Source organism: Gallus gallus, chromosome 1, assembly GCF_016699485.2.
Source record: "Gallus gallus isolate bGalGal1 chromosome 1, bGalGal1.mat.broiler.GRCg7b, whole genome shotgun sequence".
Classification (NCBI taxonomy): Eukaryota; Metazoa; Chordata; class Aves; order Galliformes; family Phasianidae; genus Gallus; species Gallus gallus.
In genome coordinates, this window is record NC_052532.1 from 182514797 (window position 1) to 182530128 (window position 15332).

General features: G+C 39.2%; 1 protein-coding gene across 12 annotated transcripts in view; it reads right to left on the bottom strand.

Annotated features, from left to right (window-relative positions):
* The window catches only part of YAP1 (Yes associated protein 1), an 83867-nt gene that overhangs the window by 9686 nt on the left and 58849 nt on the right, over window positions 1-15332 (bottom strand). For 4 of the 12 annotated variants that reach the window (XM_046915533.1, XM_046915780.1, XM_046915706.1 and 1 more), the window contains 2 exons: window positions 8900-9081; window positions 7357-7398 (listed from right to left, as the gene is read on the bottom strand). In XM_046915533.1, coding sequence (XP_046771489.1) covers window positions 7357-7398; window positions 8900-9081 — 224 coding nt within the window. Of the gene's footprint in view, window positions 1-7356; window positions 7399-8887; window positions 9082-15332 lie in introns of all 12 variants that reach the window. The other 8 variants (XM_046915489.1, XM_046915380.1, XM_046915650.1 and 5 more) reach the window with 3 other exon arrangements.

Consider the following 15332-nt stretch of genomic DNA (forward strand, 5'->3'; position numbering starts at 1 on the left):
CTGTATCATCAAAAACTTCTTCCTTATATCCAATCTAAATCTCCCCTGTTCTAGTTTGAGACCATTTCCACTTATCCTATCACAACAGACCCTGCTAAAGAGTTTATCCTCTTCCTTCTTAAAGCCCCCCTTTAGATACTATCAGGTATCCCCAGAGCCTTCTATTCTCCAGGCTGAAGTGTTCCAGCTCTCTCAGCTTGTCTTTGTAAGGGAAGTGTTTCACCCTTAGATCATTTTGGTGGACCTCCTCTGGACGTGCTCCAACAGCTCCATGTCTCTCCTGTGCTGAGGACTCCACATCTGGATGCAGTATACCAGGTGAGGCCTCACCAGCACAGAGCAGAGGGGCAGGATCACCTCCCTTGCCCTGCTGGCCACGCTTCTTTTAATGCAGCCCAGGAGTTGGCTTTCTGGGCTGCAAGGGCATGTTACTGGCTCATGCCCAGCTTACCATCCACCAGTACTCTAAGTCCTTTTTGGCAGGGCTATATTCTATCCTTTCATCCCACAGCTTGTATTGATAGTAGGGGGGTGCTGCAACATTTTCTTATGTAATGAAACAAAGTGCAAACACTACATGAGTTCTTAGTTTAAAAGTAGGTTTACCAGCTTAAAGTCACATCAGACCTGATACAAAGAAGCTGATATGAAAAATTCTTTTTTGGAATGCTTCACAATTGGTGATTGTGGAAGGTCTTTGATATCCTGAAAGAACTTGTGAACTGCAAAAACTGCTTGCTCACATCAAAATCTTTATGCCTTTCTTCCAGAGACCAAAAGTCTTCCAAATATCACTTGAACTTTCCCTTCTCTGAGAAACTACCTTCATAAAATGCAACTGCTTTTAACTAAATCCATCTTAGTTTTTTGTCAAACGCAAAGCACAGGGTCTGGATATCACTTGCATTTGCAACATTGCTTTAAGCACCTTTTCAGCCTTGTGCTCATGCTTGGAATAAAGCACACTTCCATCCTCTACACTGATAGCAGAGTTGCACATCAGTGAGCCCTCCCCTCCCTGCTCCTACGTCTCTGCAGTAAGAACTCTCTGGCCTTTTCCCCTTCCCTCGATTTGATCCCTATATTGCATTTTTATTTCCTTAGCCTGCAGTCCCTGACTTGGATGAAGAGGTAGTAGGAGAGACTGAATGAAATTTTACATTATATGACTTTAAATAAAAGTAGTTCAGATACTGGCCAGATACAAATGAAAAATCACTTCTCACTAAAAGACCTACCAAATAGATGTATTAGGCCAGAAGAGAGAACTGTATTTTGCCTCTTCTTAGGTATGAATGACCTAATGAATTCAACCTTTATGGTATTAGTACTAATTTCGTCCTGATTTCAATAACAGCACTGCTAGGAGTGCAAAATGACAATTGTTTGCATTAACGCTACTCATTGAGGAGGCAGAACTAGAGCTCTTCCCACTAGAGAGAATGTTATTCCATCACTCATTCAAGTAATACATTTATTCCAATCTGGAAGGGAAAGGCATTACCAAAAAAGCCAAGCCATTCAGAAACAAATACAGAATGACTTTTTAATAATTCCTTAAGATAAGCATAGTTTTCTACAAGCCCTCAAGAGTACATTGATTCTATTTTTCCTTATAGGTGCATGTAATGGAAGCTAAACTCGTGTAGCCTGAAGAATGGTCCTCTCATTTCTTCTTCCTTTATAACCAATTTTCAATAAACAACCTTTTGCTTCCTGTATTTAAAAAAATGTATGGTACTCTAGAAGTCTGACACTGCTCCATGTGGAGCCAGGACAACTCCAGGCTTTTAATTCATGCTTTAAAAATATATCCTTTATTGGATACATTTTAAGACTGAAGGCAAAAATAAAACCATGACAAAATACTGGATTGGATTTCTATAATTTGACCTCATTATATCTTCGTAAGTATGTTAAACTTTAAGCAATTCTGGCTAAATAAAAGCTTAGCATAACTATTGTTAACACAAAATCTGAGTTTTGGATATTGCATACAAGACCAAAGGATCTGTCATCTCCATAACGATAGTAATTCAAAAAATAAGGCCAGTATTGTGTAATTTAGCACGCTGACCCTATCCAATTATTATTATTTTTTTTTCCAGATTTGCATAGAGACAGTTTTACATGGAGTTCAGGATCACCTGCAGTCACTCTTCTGAGAGCATTTTTATTTTCATCATCTTTTATCACAGTTTTGAGAAAAGGTGAAGACTCCCCTTGTGTATTTCACATACCATACTCTTATTAAATTGAACATAGAAGAAGCTGCTCAACTTAAACAGATACTTCCATTTTTAATTTTTTTTTCCATAAACTCAGTTTACATGAGCCAGTCATAATATTTCTGACTCTCAACATTGTTCATGCATCAAAACTTTCTTGGGCTTCACTGAGGTGGAAGAGAGGTGTTAGGGGACCACTGCACTTTGAGCTAACTATCAGTACCAGTTCTTCACTTCACATATTTATGTTCTTACTTGAGAGCCACAAAGTTAAAACATATGTAGAAAAGAAAGAGAGAAAGAAACAGATGAAGACAAAAGAATTCAGCAATGAGGAGTTATGCAATTAGAGAAGAGTAAAGGGAAAACTTAAATCATTCAGTGTTGCAATCATGAAAACCAGCAAAATTATTCAAGAGGTGATAGTGATAGAGTGATAGTTAATTGCACTGTGTACATTTGTCATGGGACTCAATTCTATGTAATGTCTTCTGCATAAACACTCTGAACAAAAGCTTTTAAACAACACCTTTGCAAGTGTGGATAGGGCAGCATAAACTGGAATAAACACTTGTAAATAGAGTCTGGTTTCTTGTCTGGTTTCGCAGTCCTCTGTTATACCACTGGTACAAACCGTTCTGGCTGTGTATCAGCCCATGCCTCCAAGCACTGCTCCTCCCCAAGTGGTGTGTCCCCAGAGCACCAGGAAGACAAGCATGTGTCAGCTGGAGTCAGCAATTAGCCAGAGCTGGATGGCCTCCCTCTACCAATTTCTGTTTGCTCCTAGCAAAAGCTGTTACACGCTGCCATCTCAGACTCAGGTTAAAGTGACTCATCTTCTACTGACCAATTGCCTTAGCAGTACTTATGGCCTTTTTAAAATGCAAAAATCTTCCTTATAACTCTTTTTCTCGGGAGCTTAATACCCTTGATGAAACCAAGACAGATCATTTTTCTCCGGTCAATCTAGGTCAGCTTCAGATCCCATGGAAGGGTGGGAAGTGAGAGTCAATGAACTACACTGGGATTCACTAAGAAACAAAACAAAAACATTTCAAATCTTAGTGGAAGTGGTGTACACACAAGTAAATCTTAAGCTGAAATGTAATCTTAAGTAAATCTTAAGTATGAAATTTAAAGCAGTTAAATCAAATGTGCCAACAATGCTTCCCATCTGAATCTTGCTTTGAACTGTACTCTAATTCACTGCACTCACTCCCAATAAAAGAGGTGCAAGTAAGCACCATAACACTAGTAAAAAAGAAATTTAACAAATATATGCTACTATTTTGTCTTTTTTCTAATGAGATTTTACCCACAGAAAAAAACTTATTAATACTTCCAGCTTCTCTAAATTCATGTAAGCTGATTGCAGAATGCAGAAGTGTTTGCTTGCTAGAAAATGTCAGAAACATGACAGTCACATAGCTTTATTTTTGCATACACGCGAAGTGTCTAAAAATATTTCATTGAAAAACAGTTTCCTAGGAGAGTCAGAGAGGTACTTCACAAAAGGACAAAAGGATGGAGACAACAGAGAACACATTCCAAGCATACACAACTACCAAGAAAACAGCTCAGAGGTACTAGAAAGGTAAGTCAGAAAGAGGGACCCAGCAGACTACACAGAAATTGGGGCAGTTTTTGGCTCTGAGACAAAGCCCTTCATTCAGAGCTGAAAAGAAGCAACAGATAAAACAAATGACCATATACAGAGAAACCTATCACACAGGTGGCTGCGTTATGAGCTTATCTTATTAGAAAATGCCTTAATATTACTGGCAGAAAAATAAGAAATCTCCCAGTTGTAGCACAAGAAAGACTGTATAAACATACAAGAGTAACACCTCTTTTTCCACTGTATATTAGAAGGCAAGGACTGTATTACCTAGTTAAGCATCCAATTTTATGATTTATACAGAAATTGACTGACATCTACTTTAAATGAGATGTTGACAGTTGAATGCTAAACGTAGGAAACCGAAAGGAGAAATACTGGGGGTGGAAAGAAAGTCATGTCATTCGGTCTCTTAACTGAGACAGATACACATCCTTAGGATAGTCACAGAGAAGTCACAGTGATGAGAATAAGCAGATGGATGGTTGGTGTTTTCAAATTCCTCGAATAAAGCCATAGCCAAGAGTGCTTGCTTACGTGTAGAAAAATATGGAAGTCAATTTTTGCTTTAAATTCCTTTGAAATTGATATTTTCAGAATTATAATAAAGCACGTCCTCATTCAAACAAGAAGAGTCTTTTACAAGACTTAAGAGAAAAGATGACGGTGAGCAATTGTTTAATCTTTCTGGAAGATCCTAAAGCATTAAGGCCCCCATACAGACCTAACACTGAGTATCAATATCACCACAGGATACTACAGCATCATGGCAGAGGGACAATACCCAGCAAGGACGTAACATTTACTCAGAACCAGCAAACTTGACCAAAGATATCAACTTTGTATCCAAGTTAGGCAACAAAAAACCTCAAGAAGCTTGGGCTACATGTATGATGTTAAACTAGATGACTTCTGTCATTCCTTTCTAACATATTTGATGCTACGATGAAGAAAAGCTCAGAGATCCAGTCAAAAGCCAAAAAAAACCCTACTCTGTTCATTTATGTAAAACTTTACAAAAGGCAAACTTAAAGAATGCTGGTGTGAGGTAGTTTATTTACTAAAGGAAGACTTTGACAGGCTCTAAATTAGACTGAATATTCTGAGAATTAAGAGCACTGATCACTGGAAGATTTTACTTTTACTTATTCGTTAAAAGAACATATACAAATTAGCAAATGTTTATCGTAATGAAAGCAGAAAATCCCCCTAAGCTTTATGAATTTTATTCCCAAAGGAATGTATCTGTAAACAAGAATTTGACTGCATTATTCCTCTAAAGATTTTCAAGATTCACTAGGCTGACCGCGATCCAATCAGATGTACATTTTAGGACTTCAATCACAGCACCACTACAGCAGACAACGTTTGATTCTATAGCATAAGGCATCAAGAAAACAACTTCTAGAAATAGTTCTAATGGCTGTAAACTAAAAGAGGAGAAATTTAGGTTAGATATTAGGAAGAAATTTTTTACTCAGGGTGGTGAGGCCCTGGCACAGCTGCCCAGAGAGCTGTGGATGCCTCATCCCCAGAGGTGTTCAAGGCCAGGTTGGATGGGCCCTGGGCAGCCTGATCTAATGGGTGGCAGCTGTGCTCACAGGATGGGAGTTGGAACTAGATCTGTAGGGTCCCTTCCAACCTAAGCCATTCTATGACTCTCTAAACTTCATTTCCATATGCAGCTGCTCATTACATTATTAAAGTGACTTACGAAAACACATTTAGGTGATACAACATGAATGACTAGTATTACAAAACGTGACATGGTTACATACTTTTCTACCCACCAGAACACTCAAAACTGGCTTGGCTCATTATCAAGTGCAGACTAAAACTGATCGCAGTCAGGTGAGTACAGATGGGAGCTTGCTATGAAGCAAGATTAAAAGTAACTGGAACTCTTATGTTTACCTAAGTCCTTTCACTGGTTCCTACCCTAAAGAAAATAGGCTGATCCATACACATTTCAAATTATTGATAAGGTCCCTTGAGTTTTTATAGCTTTTTACTGCTTTAAGCCAGAATCACACTAAGTTCGAGAAATCCGATCTTTCTGAGATAAGTATGAAACTGATTCCAAAGACTTCCATTTGCTGCATATTTCTGAGCTGGCAACAGGAAGATGTTACTTTGAAAGAGGGAACAACAACATGATAGGGTTTCCAGGCATACCAGGAAAGACAGAATACAGTTTTGGCATTCAGCAAGAAAAGCATCACTCCTGAATGACCTATTTGTAGCAGAAGATAAGGTGTTTCAAACTGGTGTGTAGGAGCACGTGTCTCTGCTTATTTCCTTTTATACCAGCAACCTCTATGCAATTTTTCATCTGCCTTCTATAACCAGATCTAACAGTGATTGATGGAAACATAATATGATTAATGTTCAGTAAATGAATAAAATATTTGGGTAATTGCTACATATCAGGTAAAATGCTTCAGTTTTAGTGCTCTGCTTATACTGTCAAAGATGCTTTTCAGAACATCAGTACTGTCTCTGAAGTCTGAGCTTCTCATTTTGAAGATGATCTTCTCAGAAGAATTAGTAATGTATGAATTCTACGGTACTCTTTGGAATCCAACAGTACACCAGTACTCATAACTTCCAAACACAGGGTACTTCCTTTTATTCTGCATTTCCTGCATAGTGTATAATGTACTTCTTTAAAAAAAAAAAAGTACAATACAAGCCAATATAAATATTATCCTAAAAGATAGTAGATTAAGAATAAAGTTAGTAATAGCAAGCAATAAGCTGACTGAATATAACCATAAATCCACCCTTTCAGGGATTCATTTCATATTCAACTTCTGAAGCGCCCAAAAGAAGTCCACTTTCAACTGTTTACTGTACTACATATTTTGACCATTTTCATTTGCTCTGGGCTTGGAAGGCTTTATAGAATTATTGTTTCCAATGCAGAAAATGCATCTGTGCAAGAGCTGGCTAAATCTCAAAGTGGAATAATTACGTATTATATTGCCACAGCAATTACTTTATTAGTCCAATTTATTAAATGATTATTACACTGTACATGCCTAAACATAAACATTTTAAGTGACTTTCTATTAACAGATTTACAGACATCCTTTAAGATCACACCTGCTTACACAGATGGAGCAGAACATTCATATGAACAGAACTTAAAAGCCACAAACTACTACCTTAGAAATAATGAGAGGTTTGCTTTAAATGCACATCTTGATGACGTCAGGACTGGAACAGCGGTCCAGCGGTATCTTCAAGAATGCTAAACAAGAACATTGCTTTCAACGCAGAAAAATGTGCAATGAATTCCTCATTGCATTTAAATATTGATATCAAGTTGTGGTAATGCAGCACTCTCAAAAAAACAGTGTTAGGGTTGTGATCAGAGAAATAGTTCAAAAATATGTATGGTAGAGCATGTTTTTTCTTAGAATGCCTTTATGTAGCAAAGTTCCTCAGCTAGTCTAATCTAATGCTTTCATGTTTCTAATTATGCTGAAACATCAGTTAAGAGCCTACCTGATGTTTTGGAGAATTTGCTGTGCTGGGATTCCGCATTGCCTATGAGTAAAAATAAGATGGATAAAAATTACTTTAGCTGCATGGTTTGCCTGTGCAGGCTGTCTTATAAACACCATCTTGTAGTATCAAGCCCCCAGGACAGGCCAGATGAGACAGGTTAAGGGAGTTAAGAAACTACAAAAGTCATGAGACAGTGAAACAAAACTCACAGATTTACCAAGGATGTGTATTTGACAGAAAAGCTGGATGCCCAGGGAGAACAAAACAAAGGCTGTCACCTGGTCCAAAGTTAGTCAGATTCTCAATGACAACCGAGGCAAGAAGAAAATTAGAATGCCTACCTAGAAGCATGCTAGCACAGGGTAAGATGTTTGTTGGTGGATTAATAGCAAAGCAAGAACAGCAGAGGCCCAGATGCTTAAGCAGAGGAAGTCCTGACACCATCTTTGCAATGTACTCTTACCTCGAGTACTACAAAAACTAACAGCTTTAAGGATGACCCATCTTATACCAAGAGATGCTGACGAATCCTACAAAACAAGCCTTGACTACAAGAGATAATGGAAGTCAGATTCCAGGATAGAATGCTGCAGGTGAATAAGAAAAAGAAAAGCTGTCTTTGAGGACAAGATATTATTCTCTCCTGATACAAGACCCATCACCCAAAGTGAAAAGGGTAAGATTTTAAAAGCTTTTCCACAAAGAAAATATTAGTGCTTTCTTCAGTGTCAAAAAAGAAAACAAAACCAAAGAACATCCTAAGTATCTTGGAGAATGGCAGTCACCTTTTTTAAAACATACAGATGGAAAAGTGGAAGCAGAAGGCTTAAAGTGAAAAGGAAGCCAAGCCCGAACTCAAAATCCAGAGATTCCAATGTCCAGTGCTACACTTTGACATTCACTATGGCAATACTTAATATAGTAGAAAACACTAAAAGAAACAGCTTGCAGCCTAATTACGAAGACTGAAATTCCTCATTATAAGAAAAACTGGTTCAAAAAGTAGCACGAGTGATTGAGTTGTTCCATGCTCTCCTTCGCTGTTACACAGATGAGATTTTCAGCAACAAGGTGTCTCTTCAATGTTTCTTACAAAAACTTAAAAAGTACTGCAGAATCCAACAGACTGACATGTTCTTCTGAAAATGAAATACTTAAGAGGGAGAACTAACGCAACTGTGGGAACCAGCTTCTTTTTGCATGACTCAGAACTCAAGGACTATGAGACATATTCTCAAGAGGAATCTCCAGTCAGATCAACAGTCCATGATGCCATCTTAACAGTAAAGAAACTTGATCTCAGAAAGTTTTGTTAGAGAGAGAGGAATGAGGGAGGAAGGCAAAATCCCTCAGTGGGGTAAGTCAGATGCTTCCACTACTAATCCGATATCAGTAACAGAATGACTTCAGACCTTTTTAAATCTCACAGCTTTTTGCAGTTATTAGTCTTTAAGACTCAGTGAAACATCTCAGCCAAAACAAAACAAAATATAACATACAAAAGAAATAGCGGAAGTAGTTGTCTAACCTGTGGCCTCACCTGCCGAAGCAGTTCTTGATGCTTCAGTCTCAGCCTTTCCTTCTCCATCTGTAGCTGCTGAAGTCTCATCTGTTGTTGCTGATTGGAGCTACTCCCACCCATGACACCACCTTGGGGACTCTGAGGAGCCAGAGGGGGTGGCTGTTTCACTGGAGCACTTTGGCTGATGCGCTGATTCATGGCTAAGGAACCAAAACAATGAACATTTAAAAATAAAATTCAAACAAATACAAGGCAAGTACTATCCTTAGACAGGATACAGTAAGAAATTACAAGCCATGACCATACAAAGCTTGCAGTCACACTGATGTTCAGCATGAAATGTATGCTCACATGTATTATTCCTGTGGAATCAACACAACATTCTCACGTTTAAGTGTAATACTTGTTCTAAAAAGCTCCTGAAAACAGAGTTAAATGTGCCAATTGGTGCAAAATGTCAAAGTGGTGGGAAAATAATTCAATTTTAATTAGAACACTTACTTGCTCTTCTTCCCAATACATTATTTTCTATGTAGACACAACACAAAAACACTTTTCTTGCTCACATGAAATCTTAGAATCATCAAATGCACAGAATGACAAAAGAGATCTCACATCCAGCTACCTTGGTTACACACTACCACACGTTATGATGGAATACAGGTCACACGACAACCTCATTTTCATCATTTTCGGAATCAGTTTTGAGTATTACGGACTCCATTTAGACTTCTAGAGTATCTTGACATGCAAAATCAGTGCTGGTACAGGAATGGCAGAAGAATTACACAGACAAAAATAATATTACCACTTATACAGCAAATATTTTACTAACTTCTTTGCTTTCTGCTTCCCCACAAAGGCTCCATGATGCACCTTTTCTGTGCAACTAACGCACAATGAGAATCCACGTTTCCTTCCCCCAAAAGGCAAGATTTAAACTTACTTTGTTTTATAAAACAAGGCAACTGCTTGACAGACATGATGTTCCCTCCACAAGAGTTAAAGTCAACAGAAGCACAAGAGTTCCCACAGCGGAACAGAAGGCGGCAAAGGCTGAATACATCATAAGGGTACTATTTTCAGACGTTTTCAGTTTTGCAATTAGCTCTCCATCTTGTTCTGAACGGCCTGAATCTGTTAACATTACAGTATGCTGCACAATGCATTTGTAGAAGCAGTCACAGGAGAGGTAGAATTTTTACTTTTATTTATATGCTTTTTCTGAGAATGAGGATTCTGGTTTATGGGAACTAGGAAAAAAAGGAGTGAGTTTCTCTTAGGATGCCAGGTTGCCCTGGTGCAAAGAAAATCATATGTTGTCCTAGTTTGAATTAATGTTTCCATCATAGAAAAAGGATGCCTGGAACATGAACACTTAAGTTTCTTTCTTAAAACAGTTATCTCAGAGAATCTGCATCACCTTTTCTCTCAGAAGCCCTTCAGCCTCCACTGTCTTGAGTGTTCAACTTAAGGTACACAAACACCTTTCTTTTGTTTCAGGAAAGTCTAAAAGTACCTCTCACAGGAAAAATGGCTGCTGCTTCACAGCCTTGCTCCCCTCCCCTTGCCACAGCTCATCTTTCCATTGAAAGGCAATATATGAAGAAAAATGTCATATTAAGAACAGAATAGACAAGAAAACAGTCAATAGCTAGAGAGCCAACTCCCTAGTTTAACCATTCCATGGTTCTCACAGAGTCAGCATTTTAAAGGAATAGTGGGATCTATTTTCATCAGTCAATTCAAAAGACAGTGCAGTGTTGAATTGCTTCAAGTAATTTGAAATAATATTTTATGTAGTTACTCAGGAAAGAGTTTTATACATATGATCACAAATGAAATAAAAATTTCCTGTAAAGGTAAGTAAACAGGTGAAGCAGGAATAGAAACTGCATCCAAGTGCAAGTAGAAGAAAGAGTAAATACAAAAAGGCTGGAGATTCAATTCCAACCTGCAAGTCTCATCCTGAGCTAGTGAAAAAACAGAGAAAAAGGGGTAGTTAAAGACGTAGTGAACAGAGCTTAAAATGAAGCAGTTTGTCAGACATTTAGCACCTGAACTTCAGGGAGAAGTGACTAGAATCAACCAACTTGCTTTACTGTGTGAGCTATGGTCCCTAGAACAGCAAAAGGAAGAGACAGGACAGCTTGTTTCTCTGCTGAACAGGTCACAGAAGGTCCACGTGGCCTGAGACATCAGAAACTGCTAAGCAAAAGTTTCAACAGCACCAACCGCTGTCCTGCAAAGGATGTGAGCAGCACACATAAGCTCCAGGAACTCCATTGGACAACCTCTGCTGGAAGACTGATAGCACTTAGACTGCCTACATTTACCAACTTAAGGCAAAGCTGGAGCTAAAGAACACGATTCGAGAAAGGATGTAAAAACTGTCCCTGTAGCAGTTCTCAACAAGCTGAAAATAACACTGCTGGACCAGGAAATGCATCTTATCCTTCTTCCCTTTCTACTCAGAATCCTACACAATCTAGAGCCAAGAACATGCCTTTTGCTTTTCGTATCTTACCCTCTTACACCTTGAAAACAAACAAAACTTGAAAACAAGCCCTACAGGGCCCGTAGGGGACAAATAAAGAGTCTTCTCCTGCTGTTACCTAATTCTGTAGCACAGACTTCTGCTGGAGTTACACTTCAGAAGTTCCAGGACTCAAATCCTGTTATTAAACAAGATGGAAGGTCAATTACAGTTGAAAGGAAAGGGGAACAAAGGTAATAAATTTAAAACTACCCACAAAATTACCTGAAAAAGGCGATCTAAGTCAAAAGCAAACTACTCAGCTTGTAAAAATTAAGAACCCAGAGGCTGAAGAATATAAATTCTCATCTGGTTAAAAAGGCTCTTTTTATGATGTAGTCTCCAGTCATATCATCCTGGTCCCAGAGTTCCTGCCTCATGCAGTTCACAGCCAAGCTGCGCCATCACACACGTTCAGCAGTTTCTACTTCAAGTAGACATTCAGGTATAACATTATTAACATCCCTTCAGCACGTTCAATTTGCTTTTGCCACACGCAACATACCAACAGTACTTCCATAGATGTCTCTTCTGCTAACACGTAACTTCGGGAAGCATTTTCCTCTCATGCCAAGTTTTCCAGATTTTACATACCCATATCCTTCTGACAGCTGCTTACATTATTCCTATTCACTCTGATGAAAGATTGCTCCAGTTTTCCTACCTATTGACTTGCAATTTAAGTTGCAATCATGTTTGTAAAATGACATTTGCCTGACATTTTCCATTTTATTCCAATAAACCAGACCACTGAATTGCCTGCTAATGTCATTTCTCTAACTACAAGTGCATCCCAAACAGGAACATCACAAAATACCTGTACTTCAGTGTATACTTAATATTCACCAATAAATACCTGGAGGCATTTAATCACATTTTCTAAGCATTTTATCGTTTGAAGAACAAGTGGAAAGGACTTCAAATTCAGAACACATCATGGAGATGTTTTTCATGCAAGGGGAATGCTTTGCCTATGAAATTAAATGGTAAGTTTGGAGATTATAAAAAAGGACACAGCTAACTGAATTCTACTGACTTAAGAACACACTCAAGTGAAGAATAAGGGGGGAGAAAACACAGACATCAGCCATTTTGGCTGAATACACAATTATGCAATCTTCAAGACAAACAGGAAGAAGAATATGATTTCCTATTATTTCCAACACAATATTTAATTAAAGGAAAGCAGGAAAACATCTTGTTTCAAGTGACAGGGAAAAACAGAGGTTTTTATTTTTCTATATTTCTCAGATCTCCAGTACTTACTCAGGACATGACTGCACACATTTGCACTCTGGAGAATATGCTTATCAGTGAGATCTCATAGAAGCAGAACTATTTTCACACCTCATGAGTTTGTGATGATCCAGGCAGACACAGCTCTTTTAAAATACCTTGAATTCAAAGGCAGAGAGCTTCATTTATCCAATAGAGTTAGGACTTATCAGATTTTCTGATGCATCCTGTTCCTTACCTTCCAGGAATATGGAAAGCATTTAAATAAGGGGCTCTGCACCCACACACTGAAGGCTGCAAAGACCTCACAGGCAGACAAGGAACAAACAAGTCTTTGTTTCCAGAAGAGGGGGATTTGAGGGAGGAGGAGGAGGGGCAGACAAGTTTAGGGAAAAAAAAGGGGAGGGGGGACAAACTTAAGACAGTAAAAAAAAAGATCTTGCAGTCCTATAATATGGCTTAGATTTACATTCTGCAGAATGCAGTCAATCGTAATAGCTGCAATATGCTTTTGGGAACAGATTAAGAATTAGAGATTTTCAAATATTAACACAGAATATCCTAACTAAACTCAGTAGGCAAATGCTTGTACCGTACTGTAGCAGATAATACTTGACAGTTACTGAAAGGAGTTTAGGCCACTGTCTATACCCTTAATGTAAAAAAAAAAAAAAAAAAAAAAAAAAACAATAGAGAAATAATTACCAGGCACTGGTGCTAGAGAGAAAAGGCCAGCACACTGGTAACAACTCCAACATAAAAGGCTAATTCTGTCTCAAGATCCCATGCCAATTTAAATCACGTCCCAGGGCACGGACAGTTTGTATTAACACAGTACCCTTCCTCAGTGCAGAAATACAAGCAAAGGCTGCTGCAGAGCTCCCTTATGGTTAACAGACATGGCTGAATATTTGATGGATTTCCTTTTGTATTTATCATTCCACTCTTGAAAACTAAAACTAGTTTTTAAGCTCTAAATGTAAAGACATTCACATTTACTTAAGCAACCAATAAAAAACCTCACTATCTGGACAAACTGTAAAACTTACTGTCCTTAAGTCAGAATCGGTGTTTTTGCTGAAGAAACTGGAGAAGAGCACTTCTCCCCTTCAGGTTCACTTGGAAGTTATACAGTTTGTTTGTGGATCACATTTGGCTATGGCCAGGTTTTTGAATGACATGAGTTTGCACCGCTGCGACAGAGGCAAAAATCCTCTGTTCAAACTGAAAAGAGCTGTGACGAAAAAAATTACCATCGGGATTTATAATGACTCATGGAAGTAATTAAAGCTGCTCTCTTTTTAGAGATACTTTGATAGAATGGCCTGGGTTGAAAAGGACCACAATGATCATAGAGTTTCAACCCCCCTGCTATGGGCAGGGTCGCCAACCACCAGACCAGGCTGCCCAGATCCACATCCAGCCTGGCCTTGAATGCCTCCAGGGATGGGGCATCCACAACCTCCTTGGGCAACCTGTTCCAGTGTGTCACCACCCTCTGGGTGAAAAACTTCCTCCTAATATCTAACCTAAACCTCCCCTGTCTCAGTTTAAAACCATTCCCCCTTGTCCTGTCACGATACACCCTCATAAACAGATGTTGCACCTCCTATTTATAGGCTCCCTTCAAATATTGGAAGGCAATGAGGTCTTCCTGGAGCCTCCTCTTTTCCAAGCAAAACAATCCCAGTTCTCTTAACTGTTCTTCATAGGAGAGGTGCTCCAGCCCTCTGATCATCTTAGTGGCCCTCCTCTGGACCCTCTCCAAGAGCCCCACGTCCTTCTGTACCGGGGGCTCTGTACCAATTTCAGACAAGTCACATTTCTGGATTGCACTCCTTATACTGTATTGCTCTATTACTCAGCAACAGCTGCGGCCCCTGGGTGTGCTCAGCCCAGAGCAGAGCAGGCTGAGGGGAGGCCTCATGGTGGCTGCAGCTCCTTACAGGGAGCGGAGGGGCAGTGCTGAGCTCTGCTCTCTGTGACAGCGACAGGGCCTGAGGGAACGGCATGGAGCTGCGTCAGGGGAGGGGCAGCTGGGGGTGAGGGAAAGGGTCTGCACCAGAGGGCCATGGGCATGGACCAGCCTGCCCAGGGCAGTGGGCACAGCCCCAGTCCTGCAGAAGTTCAAGGAGTGTTTGGACAACACTTTCACTCAGACATGGGGTTTGGATTTTGGGTGGTCCTGCATGGAGCCAGGAGTTGGACTCAATGATGAGCCTTGTGTGTCCCTTCCAGTGCGGAACATTCTATGATTTCCATGATTCCAAGAAGTATTCACACACTCTGGAGTTGGACTACCGGTTAAAATAAGATAAAAGCTGACGAAAACATTATCTATTACAGAAGCGTGTCCAAGTTGTGGATTGATTATTCTGTTTATTATTTGTATTCAAATGAAATTACTATTTTTCAGTTTCTTCATCTATCACTACAGTGCCACTGATAAGAAGTACAAATCACAGTTCTTTGTTTTCTTTTGATAAAAATCTTAAAAGTCTTTTTATATCCTCAAAAGCAGAGGTGCACCAGCTTGATTGATTTAGCACCACAAAGATCTCCAGGCTGACTCTTAACCCAGTAGGAACTATATGGAGTAAAATGCTGTTGTTCATGGATCTAGCTCTCTTCCCACAGCAGCCAACAGCAGTATTTATGACACACTCACTCAACTCCTAT